Below are 17,183 nucleotides of genomic sequence, written 5' to 3' on the forward strand. Positions count from 1 at the left end.
CGGACACTCATCTTAAAGCATATGTGCAGTTTGCCATAGCTGGCCAATAGTGATGTAGTGGTTTAACTGCTGGGCAGCTGAGCCCCGTGTAGCTGCTCTCTTGCATCCCTCTGCTGGGATGGAGAAATTGACCAAAATTTAAACAAAGTTTAATAGCTAAAGCAAAAGCTGCACACACAAGCAAAGCAAAAAAAAGGAATTCATTCACCAGTTACCATGGGCAGGTGGGTGTTCAGCCATGTCATTGTAATGGTTACTTGGTAGGACAAGCACCTTCACTCTAGATGTGCCTCTTTTGTCCTCAGCTTTTATTCTGAGCTCACTGCCATGAATACCTCTTTGGTCAGTTGGCATCAGCTGTTCCAGCTGTGTCCCTACCCAATTTCTTGTGTACCCCCAGCCTGCTCACTGGCAGGACAGCATGAGGAGCAGCAAAGGTCTTGACCCAGTGTAGGTTTAGCTAAATAGGTTTCCCATTTTAGCTGCTGCTCAGCAATAGCTAAAATATTGATGTGTTAATCAACGCTGTTTTGCTCCCAAATTCTAAACATAGCCTCCTAGGAGCCACTCTGAAGAAGAGTAACTTAATGTCACCCAAAACAAATACATGTAAGGAAAATCCTAATCCATTGCATGAAAGCTTTATGTGATTGCCTCTTGCATTTCATAGGAAGGTAACATTGTTGTATCCTTATGTTCTTTGTATCTTTCCAATAACTTAGAATATTTTATTTAAAAAATTTTTACTTGTTTTGTACTGCTTACTTAAGCAGGATGAGAGTCAGCTAAATTCACCCTTAGACATTACACTTTTTTAAGCTGGTGACTGTTAAACCTGATAGCAGGGCTTAGGTGAATTATTTCTTACATTGTGGTTTCATTTTGTAGTTTAAGTGAAAGCAGCAGGCTATCTCCAGCTGGAAGGAGTGTCATAACAGCTGACTGGAGCAGAACAGCTTGTCAACAAATGGTTGCATTGCCATTCTATATGAATAATTTTCCAGGCTGCCTTCAGACACTGTGATATGGCAGTGTGATATTGTACTGTAGGAAGATCAGAATTTGCTGGCCTGGTTTCAGAAGTCTGTCTTTCCCCCTCTCTCCTTCTTTCTCTTGACTCCTTGTTCTTGCCTGACCTGCCTTTTGTAGTCCTAACCTGTTTCAGTGGCCCTTCCAGCTGATATGAGAAGTCAGGAATGGTGTGTATGTGTTAAGCCATTTGAGCAGGCACTCATCAGGCCACACTAATGATCTAAACTAGGACTTGGTGGGTGGTGTGCTTCAAGGCTGCATTGGCTTCGGACCTTACCAGTTTTCCTGGCAGTTATGTTTGTCTGAGTATGTGTATCTTGTCTAGCTGGTGGCATATTTTTAAGTCATCATAACCCAAACATCTTATTTCCATCTGCCCCAATGTATTAAGAGAAAAGCTTTGTTGTCACAATTGTTCATGGCTGCTGCTTTTTTACTCAGTTTGAAGGACCACATTTTACCAGTGCGTTACCACTTGATATATACTGCATGCAATAGTCTTTTTCCTAAGAAATTGAAAACGACATGATCTAGGTGGGCTGTTATGTCTAGTGCTTTTTTAATAGTGTCCAACTAATTTCTGTGCTTCAAATCTGTGATAGGCTTAGAAAGCATTCCTGAGTTTTGTTGGCTTGAGTCATTTGATGTTCATTATGGGAGCACCATGCAGATTGAGGTTCCATTCAAATACCTGAAAGAAAAAGTAAGAATGGTAACTACTTTAGGAAGAAGGTCTCATCAGTTACGCAAGCTGATCAAGTGGAAGAGAAGAGCCTTTCCCAAGGCTGTCTCTTCTGCAGAAAGTAGAACATAGAAGCAGCATATGAAAAACTTAACTAAGTCCCAACTTTGAGAGGCTGTTAAAATTCTGTTGTAGCAGAAGTCAGATATCCCAAGGCATTGACCTTGATTTCAAGGCGTTGCCACATTCTCCTCCTTGAGACTTAAGAAATCCCTATGGGATGTACAGGTTTTTGAAATGTAATCTTTATTTGCTTTTTTTGCATTGCATTTTTGACACTAAAAATAGGTGGTAAAACAGTGTAAATATGAAGGCAAAAATTATTTTATGTTGGAGTTACTCCTACATTAAATGCCTAAGTGATGTTTATGCTTCCTGATTTGTTTCAGCTTTCGAATATATGCAGAATTTTTTTAAAATGTCTGTACATCACATTTAATAGTTCTCTTTAATAAAATAATTAATTTCATAATAATGTACAGAATTTCAAAGTGCCCTAAAAAAGGAAATTATATTAACTTGTATCAGAAAGATTGCTATTTGTTGTCTTGAGAAGAAGAATGGGAAATACTTGAGCTGCAATAGTTTTGTAACTGGCTTGATGATCTTCTCAATTTTAGGAAGATACTGTCAAGTCAGCTGACTAAGTTTTATTTGCTCTTCAAAAGCTGGAAAGGAAGGCAAACCAAAGTGGGAGGAACAAAGGTGGTGGAGTCTCTGGAAACTGAAGAGTTACTTACATTTAGTATACTACTGGTAGATAAATACTCCTGGTAGATACTTGCTCTGCAGTAAAGCTTTCTGTGGAAAACAGTTTTCTGTAATATCTTGATTTGTTTAATGTAACTTCTGCCAGTGGAAGCTTCTTGCTGCGACACATTTGTAATCATATAGAAAAGGAAAGTAAAGTTTCTTCTTCATTTCTCTTCTGTTGAAGATTTTGTATTGTGACCAAAAGTGTGGTGTTTGCTGAATGCTTTTTAATCTAAGGTAAGCATTTTGACAAATCTTACTTTATTCTTCAAGGTATGGAATATACGAACGATGTAGAGAGTTGGTGGAAGCTGGTTATGATGTTCGACAACCAGACAAGGAAAATGTAACGCTTCTCCACTGGGCTGCAATCAACAACAGGATAGATCTGGTGAAGTATGTATTACACTTTAAGTTAAGCAAAAATTAATTATGTCCTTAAAAATGCTGATTTCTTTTTTTATGACAACTGAATCTTTAAATTTAATGTGTCTAATTTGTCTTTTTTTCCTTGACAGTATCTCAAAGCTCTTGTCCATTAATGCATCTCTACCACTGTGACATACAGCACTGCATTTTCTTCCTGCTTTTTACTAAAGTGCATGTAACTACTGATGTTTCCTAACTGTATATAAAATTCCCTTCTCTTGATGCAGTTCTTCCACTTCAGATTCCTCTGTCTTTAGGGGATCTTGATTTATTTTTGTTCATAATACCTTATTGTGTGCTCTCTCACTCTCTTTTTGCAAGGCACTAGTTAATTTTATTTCCTCAGAATTAAATTATTTAGTGTTTTTTCTTTTTGTTCAAGCCTATCACATCTTTCCCCAAGTGTTCTCAATTTCCCCATTATGTGCAGTGGATAATTTCATTAATATGTTGGCCATTAAACTTGGTACTACAGAGATAAAGTTGTCTGCTGTTGTGATACTGGATCTCAGTGTCTTGCTTAGTGGGTGTTGCCTATGTAAATTCTTTCCAGTGAAATAGCTTAGCAGCTTGTCTGTGAGGAGTGCAGGCTTGGAATTAGACTTCTCTTACTTTTATCATTTCTTCATCCCATCTATTGTGGACTTGAGATTCGGTGTAGGTAACGGTGAAACTCATTCCTAAGGAAAACTACAGAACCTTTTCATACTTCTGTAGAAGCAGGGATTAGTGTCTGCACCACTATTCTGTTTTCATCATGACACTGATCTATTGCTATCTCTTCAACTCAGTTTTGTAAAAATGCAAAAAATAGCCTTACATCTCTGCAGTTACTTCCTACATTTCCCCATCCCCTGTGTCAAGCTTTCTTCAGACAAGGATTTCCCTTCTACTTTTCCTTCTTCTAATAACAGTGACTGGATGGCCTTTGATTCCTCAAGCGCTGAATGCAAGCTGAGGTAGTTTTCAAGTGCCTGCTAAAGACTTAGTGATCCTAATGTGGAGATCAGTGGAAGTATTTTCTTCTTAAGGCGACCTCTTATGAGATTTGCTTGCTTTGAGTGTAAGTAGTTTGCTTAAATAGGACTTGCATGCCTGGCATCTTCTAGTGGAAACTTAGATGACTCACTGAGAGTGGGATTGCCCAGTTCTTTCTTTGGGGTCCTTCTCTCCTAGCACAAATTTCCTTCTGCAAGATCTGCTTAGACAAGGAGGTAAGGTTCTCAGTCTGGTTTTGCAGAAAAATCTTACCATTTCTGTATACTGAACTGAAATGCGGTGATAAATCTCAACGAAGTCTAAAAACACCCTTAAAGAAACATAAAATGTTATTTCAATGCACCATCTGGCAAGAGATAGATTGTCGCCTTCTCTTTTCCCAGTTGTCAAACTGCATGTTCTTCCTTCTAAATAAAACCTACTAACCAGTAAGCAGTTCTGCTGTCAGTAAAATCAACGTATTCTGCCTTTCTGCAAGGACCAGTGTTTGAATGAAGACAATCTGTTTAGTGTTCACCTCCCCATGAGTGGCTGTCACATCAGAGAGATGAATCCAAGCTTTAACTGTGGATTTCTCTGTGCTGTCTTTTTATCTAGACAAGATTTCCTTTGGAGCTCCTTCCCAAGGGGGAATGAATAGCTCCTCAGTTAGTAGCTGATACTTCACTGTAATAAAATTACTTTGTTTCTTTACCATGTAATGTGCTTTGTGTTTTCACCTAGGTGGGACCAAGACTTTCACAAAATCTTTGGTTTTTCTCGTGGAGAAATAAAAAAAAATTAACTTCTGCAGAAGGATGTTGAAGTTTTGTTCTTCTAGTGTTGGAGACCAGTAGAGTGGTCTGTCCTGCATCAATCAGAGCAGATCTTGTTTGTCTTTCATGCTGTTGTTTTTTTTTTTTTTTTTACTTTTGCAAATCTTGTATCTGATGGCTCTAAAGCAACTGTATAAAAACTTTTTCTTTAGATGTTTTTAGTCTGACATGCACTTTTCAGTTTCTGTTCCTAAAGGTTCCTAAAAGGGCTGGTTTTGAAATTCCATTCTCTAAATCAGTGAGCACTCTAGAAAATGAAGGTAGTTACTAAAATGTTTTTCAAGTTGTTCTGTTTGTTGGCTTTCTTCTTGCCATGGCTTGAAGCACTTAGTGGAGTTTGAGATGCCAGAAATTCAATGGTGAGGATTTGAAGGGGCAGCTCATGTGGGTGGGAGAGCATTGTTCATATATTCCTGACATGTATTTTCAAAGGGAGAATTCTGTAGGCACAGGTACTTGAAATGTGCAGACACTTACAAATCTATAGCTAGGTAGTACTTTTCAAAGGTTAGACAGTGGTGAATGAAAAACTAGAGGCCTTATGGGAAGGCCTGTATTTGAAAACGTTATTTCTTTCTAAAACATGCATTTTTTTTCACAAAGGAAAAGTATTATTTGCAGTTCAGTGTCCCAGATAAAACAGCAATGAAAACAGTTCACAGAAACATTACAAGTCACTGTGGATATGAATTGTTGCAGTTAAAAATAGGTAGCTTCTTTTTTTCTTACAGATAGCTCATCTTTTTATAAATGTTCTTCAGAGGAAAATAATTTCTATCCCATAATCTAGAAATATTTTTTAAATACTCAGATCATTTTTGTACTCTGATTAATGGCAGTTGAAAAGTATGTAAAAAACTCAGTCCTTCACTAAATGTATAACTGAAGTGTGATCTCTGGGATCAATGACTTCAGCAGGGTTATTCCAGTGATGATATAAGCTGCAAGTCTAATGGTATATAATTTCACTATTTAGCCAAAATTCTCTAACAATAAGTCTTCTAGCGCCATAATTTTTCCCAGTAATTCAGAATTCTATTTAATGCAATAATTAAGAATATATTTAAGAATAGCTTTCTAAATACTTCTGTGGTAGCACAGTTTGTACTACTGTATATAGTAATTATTCTGTTTTACTTAGAATAAAATTAGGAAATAGCATAATGTTTAAAACACAGTAGGAGGCATCTCTAGTCTCCTAACCCATGTCAGAAATGCAAGAAAATTGAAAGTATGTGCATGACCTCTGAAAAGGAAGATTATATGAAGGCAAGAAAAGGTTCTTGTCTTCTGTTCTCTAACTGCCTTTTTTGCATAATATCAGACATGCTGGCTTGTGTCCTTTCTATTTAAACAAAACAAACAATAATGTTTACTATTTCTGTTATTCCAGATACTATATATCAAAAGGTGCTATTGTTGATCAGCTTGGAGGAGATTTAAATTCTACCCCACTTCACTGGGCAACAAGGTAGGAAAAAGTCTTCTGAAATTTTCTTCTGTTTGTTTGCTTAACCTGGAGTACTGATAGTTTTATGAAATGGTTGTATTTTATGGGAATACTTTGTACTAGAATTAATTCAGTCTGTGATAACTGGGCTCTCTGTAATGTGCTGTGTCTGAACTAAAGAAGCTTTCAGCATATGGCCTTCTCTGATGCAGAGGAAATACAGAGGATTGGTACAACAGGAAGACAAGTAAAGTATAAGCAACTTACCTTATTCTTACTTCTGAGATGTTATTTTTGTCAAGTCATCTGAAGTTCAGTGGCACTTTTGCAGATGGATCTTGGGATGATTTTGTGTGACATTGTCCTTGTGGTGTTTTATTTCATATGTGGGTTTTTTTGAAAGATGTACTTTAAATCAGGTTGTGTATGTAGAAGATGGTCAGAGAATGATAAATGGCTGGAAAAATTGAAGGCAGCCTTCAAGCAGTAGTTGTTCCTTCAGACAACCACCTAGAAATAGGTGGGAAAGAAACTGTCCATATTAATATTTTTAACTATAAATGGCTAAAGGAGACTTGGAAAACTAGCTTTTAGAAGATGTAATGTATCAAAATAATCTGTTTGCTAAAGGTGAAGACTTGCTTGTTAGCCTATATTAAGGATTTTAGCTTCTATATTTCTTTTTGGTACAGAACACAGTCTTTGATTCTGTGTTAATAGCACAAAATCTTGACTAAATTTCCTGGTGTTCATTCATATCTGTAATCAGTGCTGTGAAACATTGCACGAAGTGGCTTCTGCAAAATTGAGAAGGTCTTTTGCTCATGTCAGAAACTGTGTACTGACACTTAAACACTGTATCTGAAAGAAGGAAGTGCCTCTGCTCGATATGCCAAAAAGATGCATAAGCTTTTAAGACAGTGTGGAGGAAATGTAGACCTTCAGTTTTCCTTTTTTTCCTTTATTTTTGTTTTACTGCAGTTTTTAAGCCCCACAAAAAAATGAGTATCTAGCCAGTTTGACATCTCTTAAAGTAGCAGTTTTCATACATGGTTTGCGACAAGTCACAGTAGACTAGATTTCTCAACTATAGCTTGTGGTTTTTTTTTTTGTTTTGTTTTGTTTGGTTGGTTTTTTTTTTTTTGTTTTGTTTGTTGACTGTCTTTTTTTGCTATGCAGTACAATTAAGCAAATTGCATGTGAGGAGTGCACTGTATGCATAGAATTTCTCATATGAATGACTTTGCTTACTCACTTGGAGAATCAGATCATGGCAGTTGCTGTTTTTAAAGTATGAGTTAAAGTGTGGGAGTTAGTGTAATTAACTGCTAAACATACTTGTTGTATTTCATTATTCAAATTTTATTAGTTTTCCTGCATATAGTTATCCAGTTGTTTGTTTTTTGTGTTTTGTTACATTTAGACAGGGTCACTTATCCATGGTTGTACAGCTGATGAAATATGGGGCAGATCCGTCGCTAATTGATGGAGAAGGATGTAGCTGTATTCATTTGGCTGCCCAGTTTGGACATACTTCGATTGTTGCTTACCTCATAGCAAAGGGACAGGTAAATTTTAAGTAATACCATATTTAAAAGATTCTACTGAGATTTAGAGTAGGAACACATTTGAAACTTACACCTGTCATTAGGGAAATAGAAAGTATTTGCTTGAATAAATATAAAAATAATTCCATGTCCTTTTTTGTAGACTACAGCGTTGATGTGCCACCTATTAATTTCCTGCAACAGTTGTCTGAGTACTTTGGCTTTAGTTCGTACCTGTCTAATGTAGTATATAGAAATCCTAATTCTTATAATTAATTTAATCTGTAAATGTGACTGTGACAATGGTAGCAAGTGGTGTAGAATTCTTCATAGAATCATCAGTTATACATGGATAAAAAAAAATCTAGTGACACATCAGTTAACAACTTTTAATTTATTGCTGTTCATAATTGCTTCCATGTGTAAATAGAAAATGAAACAACCCCAAACCTTCTTGCTAGCCCCTTATATTACTGCTAGATCTATAAAGTGTGTATATAATGTGTATTCATTACTGTTCTTTTTTTGTCCCATCTGTTGTTCTGTCTGCTCAAAAACTTGATCCTGTTTGCTACACACCCTGCACTGTAATTTGTAGATTTACTCACCCACAGGCATGTGCCTGAAGCACAAATTGTAATTACTGTATAAACCATATAGAAAAGTCAAAGCCCTCCTCCTGTGACAGTACTACTAATGCCGTTCCCACTTCTATATTCTGCTTATTCTTTCAAATACCAAGTGAAGTACAATCCAGTGAGTCATGTAGAATATGAAATCAGTGAATTTGATCTCTGTAAAACAAATACTAAATTTGCTACAGAAAATTACTTTTACCTGTACATGTGAAAACCCCCAAACTATTGCTCCAGGCAGTATTCCGTTTGTATCTGTTTGGTAAAACAGTACTTACTGTATGATAAAGAGTAAACTAGGCAAAAGAAGAGTCTGGTCCTATTTTGTATGATTGCTGTTTTATAAGAAATAATGAGTGGAGAGGAATGTGTATTTATGAGGAGCAAGTTTTGTGTTTCCTTCTCAAATTATTTATAATTGATTATATGTGGGTTTTATGTTACCGAAAAAATCTTGCTGATATTATGCAAGTGTGAACTTGTTTGGAGCATAGCATTAATAAAGTACTAATAGTCTTTAAACTCTTCTACTGTGATTATGAAGTCTCCCTGTGTTTGTCTTTATGTTTATATACAGATTTGTCCTGTTTATTTGAACATATAATACTTCAATCCAAAAGACGCTGTATGTCCTTACATCAGTGCATACACGGAGACACTAGAATTGCCTTAAAGTTTCAAACTTGTTAGTTTGAAAACAGCTCTTTTCAATAGTTTTTAAAACACTGATTTTATTAAATTCCTCAAATATTTTCAACCATGATTTTGGTATTCTTTCTGTGATATAAATTCAAATTAAGTTTAACAGTGATTTTTCACAGTGCTTCAGAAAGTTCAACTTTAAAAATTAGGTATTGATTTGTATGTTTAAAGTCTAGTAATATCAATAGCATTATTATAACAATCCCTAAAATGTTAGTTCCCTAGCTATATTACATACAGCTACAGAAACTATAAAGTTTATCTAGAAGCTATGGGAGATACATGATTCTATTTTTTAATTTTCCTTTACTTAGTACTCAGGTCTTCAATCTCTTCCCTTTATTTCTTCTCCCACCTTCTTTGTCGTGCTGAGATTTGGAAATTTGAATTGCTTTTGCTTCTATGGGCTTACCCTACGTGCTGCAACTTAGTTTGCTTTTGTCTTTACAGAGACCAGGTTATCCAAAGAGTAGGCTAGCTCCCTGAACCTAATTCTAGTACTTGTGTGGCAAGTGACAGCAAAATAAATGTCAAAATAAGGTTTCAGTGTAGGCTGTTGTGCTGTGTTAGTTCAGATCCTGATGCCTTTGTGGATGAGTGTGGTCAAAGAAAAGCCACCTTTCATAACTGAATACAGGACTGCCAGGTGGATTAAGAAATCGCTCCTAATTGCTACCTTGTCCATTTTTGAGACAGAACTGGAACCCAACTTCAGTGTTGCTGTTTCACTTTCTTCTGGGCTGCAGCAGCCAATGGTAAAATTTGCAATCTGAGACTTGAGTTCAGCCCTCCAACTTCTGGAGTGTGGTGAAGGGGAAGAACTGTTAGTCAGATGGCTTCTGGCTTTGATTGGAAGTGAACCCATTTTCATGCCAGCCAGTACTACTCAGCCAAGAGGCAGGAGTGGTAGAAGTTGCTTTTTGTTTAGACTGATTGCTGGCTGTATCAGAATTTGAAAATATTGTTTGTGTCAGTAGGTTGCCTGGGTCAAAATCAAGCCTGGTACAAGTATATGATATAATCAGAAATCAAATAACAGAATCTGTAGCATGGTTCAAGTTTAGGTAAGATCTTTATTTAAAAAAAAGTGAGAAAGAAAAACTGAAAACTTGAAGGCACTTAAAAATGTTCAATGTACAATTTGACTGCTTGATATTTTGCTTGCACTACTTAAAATGCCAGAGGCATATCAGGACTTTGCATGCACAAACATTCACCTGGAATAAGTTAAGATATCGATGTGGTATACAAATGGTTGAAGAATGCATTATCATCCTGTGCATGTGTGAGGTAACTTAATCACAGATAGTGAGTGACTGTAAAGCTGCTTGTAGGGTAATATGTAACAAATATTCTAGTTCTAAAATTACAATTCAACTATTTCACACTCACAGTTCAATTATCACTTTCATAGTTTAACTAGCACTCATCAAGTACATGATTTTTTATTCTTAGAGTTGCAATTTTGTATGTTAACTAGCGTCTCGAGCTATGTAGGGTCACCTGCTAAGCTATGGCCTAGAAGTACGTGGCATCTAGCCTGGTAGATGCCAGAGTGGTACCAGCAGCCTTGGTTACTTCAGTGCTGTGATTCATGACCAGTGCTCTTAAGCATTGTCACCTCAGTTGCCACTGAGGCTCCTTCTCTCCACCAAGCTCAGGGCAGCGTTAATACACTGAACCAAGTGTTTTATTTCCTAGACCAACTCGGAGCACATTACTTGGAAAATTTAAAGTCCAGTTGTGTTCTTTCATATGATTGTCAAGACTGACTGTGTGTCTGATGGACTAGTGTATTCAGAACAGAGCTTTTGTTTGAAGGAATGAGGTAGGTTTAGTTCTGTGTGCTATCTTCCTTGTTGGTCTGTGCTCCATTCCATGGGAATCTTACAAAATCTCTGCTTCTAGTCAGTAACTAGCATGTCTTTTCTAAATCAAGAAATACTGTTAGACTTACATCAGCCTTACTGATAAATCTTCTTTACTATATGCTTTTAAAGACTTTTTTCCTTTCTCTGGGCAACAGGTTATGTGAAAGGAATCTTTTCCTTATGGAAAATAGGATTCTGGACAAGGATGTGATGGGTCTTTCTTATGAAGGTCTATATTTTGTGAAATAAGCAGTAATGGTTCTAAGGAGGATCAAACTCCTGGTTTCTTTCTGTGTGATTTAATAAATCCCACTTTCTGAGTGGGATCTCTTGGTGCAGTGTGTGCTTCTAGAAAGGCTGTATTGTATCGCAGTACAGGTTTGATGATTGTTTGTTAAATGTCCTGGTAAGCCTAATGCTGCTCCTATCTCCAGCTGCTCTTCAGAATCCTTTCTTGTCAAGTCGTGCTTTCAGAAAGTAGTATTAAGCAGCAGAAGAGTTGCTGCAACTCCTTTTCACGCAGAAATCTCTTTCTCCCTAGTATTTTTGATTCTAGAAGCTTTTTGTACAATCTTGTATTAGTGTCCTAGGATTAAGTCTGGTTATCTTTGCATGTGCAAAGCTTTTTCAGAACCAGAGTTGTTGTACTTAAAAAACAAGAAGAAATTTTGCCATTTGTGGTCCACAGAATTCACACTTGAACCACATGCAGAGAGCAGCAGTATGTGCAATTTTTGATCATTGCATCACTTATTGTTGGAATCTTTGGTTCTTGCAGTGGTTGCATCATGTCCTAACAGCACAGGTACACCCTTCCATGAGCACTGAGAATTAAACAAGGAAGTAATACTAAAGTACCTGTTGGGACACAGCAGAATGGAAGAACAGTCTCTTAATATGAACTGGTTGCTGAAGGTTTACTTTTTTGCCTCAGCCCTCTCTTTGGTAAAAAGCAGGAACAGAGCTTCCTTTCTCAAACCTGTCACTTGATCTGTGGCTATAGTAATGATCTGGAGAAATAACAAGGAACTTTTGATGAGAGGTTTGTTAGAGCGTGTGTCTGCTATCCACAGCTACATCTTTGTTACATCTCTACAACAGTGTGCAAGTCAATCTTAGCTGCTTTGCCTCTCCGTTTCTCCTTTGAAAAGGTATCTGCCTCAGCCAACATGGTAGCTTAATATGAGTAGTATCTGTGACCTGCCTAGGTAACTTATGTTCAGGGAATTCTCTGGACCTCATGGGTTTAGGTTTTTTCTTTTAGCTGAGTGTCACCTAGTGTGCAAAGTGTAGTTTGGATTTGTCGGGTGGAATCATTGAAGGAATTGTTCTGCTTACATCCAAACACGTTGCTACTGTCGCAAAGAGATGCTTTCCTATAAGAAGTCTAAAGATGAAGGAGTTGTTGCAGTAATTTGTACAATCCTCCAAGTACTCTATGAGCTGTGAATCAGTCATGCTTCTCAAGGATGAATGAACTTGAGATTGCGCTGTGATTCTAATTGCCTTCCTGATTTCAACCAGAGGGGGTTAAAGGCAATGCCAGCACTTGCATGGTCCTGGTAGGCTCAAAAGGATCTAACCCATTCAAGTACTGTAGGTAAACAGAGTTGGATCCTGGTCTCAAACCATGTAACTCTTCTGAACAAACAAGCAAGTAAATCAAGTAACTGTTCTCCTCCATCGACTGTATTTTTAAAATTTCCTTTTGTTTTTAATTAAGCAACAGAGTAAAAACTCAGAAATATAAAATTACCTGCAGGCTAGAGGTGTTTTAAAGGCAATTATTTGGAGGAACTAATAATTGGAGGAATTGGATTTTCTTGGAGACAGCTGCCTGGGTCAGGCTAGCAGCAGCATGAGTAGGGATCCCAGGGTGCTGAGCATTTTGTAGACTTCTGGAGCATAAGGTGGTTCTGGGGATGACAGAAAGCAACATCAGTCATTTTCTGGATTTTTGTCAGGATTTTCTCTAGCAGAAGACTTAATTGAAATGTTTTCCAATCTAGTTTTCTTAGTAAGAACCAAGGGAAGTGGTATAGGAAATGCTGTCATAGCTCTGTTGCCTCTAAGGAAAACTCTTCATATCCTGCATTACATTAACTTGCAATGATTTTGTTAGTGCTGGTCTGTGAATTCTGCCCAAATATACTTGAGAGTCTAATCTGCCTCGAAGTATTTAGGAATTACCAACTTCCCTAGGCAGGAGAGGAGAGAGATTATAGATCAATTTTATTTCTCGGGAGGTTGTTTTTATTAATGGCTTTTTTCCAACCTTGAAATTCTCTGGCATTCATTAACTGGATATCCAGATACAAATACTTTTAGAACACAGTGAGCTAAGGAAAATTGCTTTGCAAGTGGAAAAAATAGGTGGAGCTACTGTTTAGTAGGGTGCAGGATTCAGACAGTAGTATTTATAGTGATTTATCAAGTATCTTTTCAAATATTGGTGCATTATTTTAATTTTCTTCTGCTTTTTAATGCAATAATACACCACCAATATATGTCTTTAATGTTGAAGGTTAATAGTAAGTTAGAAATTACTGGTCTTACACAGCAGGACTGTTCCATAGTTTCCAAAATAGATTGGAACAGTTATTTTTTGGCAGTGGTGGCGTTTATGTTTGTTTTCATCTTTTAAATACTGTTTGAGTGCTAAAAGCTTGCCAGTTTTTCTCCCAATTTGAATGATTAGTCTTAAAACCATTCTTCTCATTGCAAATGTTGCATCTGCCGGATCTTGAGTATGCTTACCTCACCAACTTTTTTTTCTTTTTTTTTTAGGATGTAGATATGATGGATCAAAATGGAATGACACCTTTAATGTGGGCAGCTTACAGAACACATAGGTAATACATGCAGTTTTGACTATATCTTAGTGTTAACCAAGTGGCATATAGTAGTGACTGATTTGGGTTTTTTTTTTTGCAAGTTTTTCTGTTCTTTTCACAGTTGCCATTTTATCTTCTTTCATTTATGGTTACTGTGAATTTATCCCACTTGGTAGCTCAGCCCCACACAACCACTTCCTCAATCCTCCCAAATGGGATGAGGAGGAGAATCAGGAGGGTAAAAATGAGAAAACTCATGCTTTGCAATAAAGACAGTTAAATAGATAAAGTGAAATAAGGAATTAATTTGTTTCTTCCCATCAGTAGGCAGAAGTTCAGCCATTTCCAAGTCAGCAGGCCTCTGTCACCTGTAACAATTACTTGGCAAGGCCGATGCTGTAACTCTGAATGTCCTCTGCTTCCTACTTCTCTTCTCCAGCTTTTATTGCTGAGCAACTGGCATGCAGTATTGGATATCTGTTTGGTCAGTTGACATCAGCTGTCCCAGCTGTGTCTCCACCCAACTTCTTGTGTACCCCCAGCCTGCTCACTGGCAGGGCAGCATGAGGAGCAGCAGAGGCCTTGACCCTGTGTAAGCACTGCTCAGCAGTAGCTAAAACATCCCTGTGTCATCAATACTGCTTTGGTCACAAATCCAAAACACCGCACCATAGGAGCTACTGTGGAGAAGATGAACTTGATTTCAGCCAAACCCAGTACAATGACCTTTTCAAGAGAGAAGGTACTGTGAAGAAGTGCTCACTAATCCTTCCTGTGACAATGATTGGAAAAAAATGATGATAAATAACACTTCTCCAAAGAACAAATGTTTGAATTAGATTCCTATTTGGAAGGGCCTATCTCTATAGTTTGTTGGGAGGAACACAAACTAGCTCTTACCAATACCCGCCATTACCAACATTCATATTCTCTTTTAGTTTCATTTTCTGGTTTGTAAAGTGGAAATGTAACATGTTTTGAACTTTCATTGTTTAAGTATATAATCATGTGCATATTTTTAGAAATCTGTTAGTAGTGTTAGATTTTGGTAAACACAAAACTAGAGTTTGTGTTCGTAACTAGAATAAATGTTTCTTGATATCCCAGAATGAGCTGTCTTAAGGGAGATCCTTTAAAGTCAGCAGAATGGTGGTTGGTTTTGGTGGGAAGAGATTTTGAGCCATTCATAATTGGCAGCAAAACATGTCACGTAGCTGTTACATAGTGTACCTGATCAATGATCTTCATAGAAATTGAGTGCATCAACAATAAGTTGGGATGTATTTGAGTTCATCTGTAGATCTAACAAGAATTTTCTTTTCTAGTGTGGATCCAACACGATTACTGCTTACATTTAATGTTTCGGTTAATCTGGGAGACAAATACCACAAAAACACAGCATTGCACTGGGCTGTGCTAGCAGGAAATACTACAGTTATTAGTCTTCTGTTAGAAGCTGGAGCTAATGTTGATGCTCAAAATATTAAGGTAAACATTTGGTCTGTTTTAATTGTAAGTGGTTTGAGGCAGAAATAACAGAGCCTATGGTAAATCTCAGGAATAGGTTATTATCCTGGGTATAATGGGATCATGAAGATGGAGCAAAAGCAATGCCACTAATGTGTCATTTGGCTTTTATTGCCAAGCGCGAAGCATAACCACTACATTTGCACCATAAAAGATACTCAAGTAAATAATGTAACAACGATTATTTATAAAAAAATAGGGGAGTGGGGTGCACAATTAGACTGCATGTGTGAAGACCAGTGTAATTGGATGCAGAATTGAAAACCTGACTGAATATCTTCTAGTGAAGGTGTGACTTTGTTTGTTGGAGTGAGATGTAAGGCATCTCTGTCCTCTTCCAGAGAGATGACAAATGCTCTAGTTGGTTTCCAAGTGCCAGTAAGCAAATTGGAGGCCTGAAAATGCTAGTAGAATAAAATAAACAAATGGGTTCTTTTCCTGCATGTGAACTTAACTTGCCTGATTACCAGAATTTCTTAACAATGAATCTAGCTTCTATACTAACAGAGCCCATCTCCAGCATATGTTAGACCTGTGAAACAGCTCTTAGAATTTCTGCCATAGACTTGGAGCTTCTCCAGCCTTGGAAGGTGTGGCCTTGGAATGTGGTTTTATCCATTACTTCCAGATGTTTTGTATTTCAAATTAGATGCATTTTGCTACCCAAGCTGTTTCATCTCTGGTGTCAGAGAAGAATTCACTTTTAGAAAAAGAGTCCTCTACTCAGTTTCTCTTCAAATATTTGTATTTTCCACTTAAAGAGTGTTACAGGCAGAGTGGTTATGCTTGAAAACACAGCTGTAACTTAATTTAATTTATTTTTTTCTTTTGCCATTTTTCCTACTGATTATGGTGGCCGGGGTCTGTTTTGCTTGGCCACAAGTGATAGAAATATATATATATAAATGTACACATCAGTTTTCTTCAAGAGCATGGAACAGCCTTTTTAAGGGAGCAGGCAAATCTCGCTGACAGCTTTCTAGGTCCTACATCCACTTCAGAATATCAGAAATGTTTCTAATCATGAATGAAAACTCATTAGAAGAAATTACCTTTATACATGTTTAAAACAAATCAGCTAACCTCTTGCGTACACTGAGGTGAATATATATTAATTATTCCTGGTCTGTAAGGTCATTTGTGTGGAGGAGTTATGCTTCTAGTCTCACTTGTTGTGTTGAAAAGCTATTTTCCTATGCCACCTATGGGGAAAAAAAATGGTATTTTTGTGGAAAAAAAATCAGCCTGTCATACCTTGCTTCTCTTGACAGACTGATTAGTGTGACAAGAGTTTTAAAATCATCATCTTAGCTACATTTCTGGACTCTTGTGAAATCTGTAACAAAAAATTTCTGTTTGGCTATATGAAAAAATATCTGCTTGCCTGAAGTAGTTCATGGTCTTGCCTCCTTTATTGACAGACAGCAGCAGTCAGTAGAAAAAACAGGTTTTTGAACCTGCTGGATCATGATATCTTTCCAGTCATGCCAGAAGATGTGTCTGGTTTCACTGACCACTACTTGCAGTGAAGTCTAGGTTTCTTGCATGCCATCCCAGGTTTTTAGGATCTTCAGAGGATCAAAATCATTTGAGCAATGGCAGTTTTGCTGTCCAGCCAGTGGCTTTATAACTGATGCTGATTTAAGAGGTAGTAAATATAGAATAAATATAAAAGTTTGATTGATTCTTAAAGGCCAATGGAAACTCAGTTTAGTGCCCCTCATTTGACTGTTAACAAAAAGTTGTCTTTGAGCCAGAAACTAATTGTTTGGCTCATGTTTCCTCAGAAATAAAAGGAATTGTGAAAGGCTTCTTTCTGATGCAGTCAGTTCCAGATTTCTGCAGCA

The 17,183-nt window shown here is 37.1% G+C and overlaps 1 protein-coding gene across 1 annotated transcript in view; it reads left to right on the forward strand.

Annotated features, from left to right (window-relative positions):
• ZDHHC17 (zinc finger DHHC-type palmitoyltransferase 17) overlaps window positions 1–17,183 on the forward strand; it is a 66,835-nt gene that overhangs the window by 22,766 nt on the left and 26,886 nt on the right. The window contains exons 3-7 of the mRNA XM_066183289.1: window positions 2,801–2,923; window positions 6,164–6,241; window positions 7,644–7,788; window positions 13,763–13,827; window positions 15,135–15,297. Of these exons, the coding sequence (XP_066039386.1) occupies window positions 2,801–2,923; window positions 6,164–6,241; window positions 7,644–7,788; window positions 13,763–13,827; window positions 15,135–15,297 (574 nt within the window). The remainder of the gene's footprint in view (window positions 1–2,800; window positions 2,924–6,163; window positions 6,242–7,643; window positions 7,789–13,762; window positions 13,828–15,134; window positions 15,298–17,183) is intronic.

This window comes from Chamaea fasciata, unplaced genomic scaffold, assembly GCF_029207755.1.
Source record: "Chamaea fasciata isolate MVZ Bird 193981 ecotype frontalis unplaced genomic scaffold, bChaFas1.0.hap1 SCAF_5, whole genome shotgun sequence".
Lineage (NCBI taxonomy): Eukaryota > Metazoa > Chordata > Aves > Passeriformes > Sylviidae > Chamaea > Chamaea fasciata.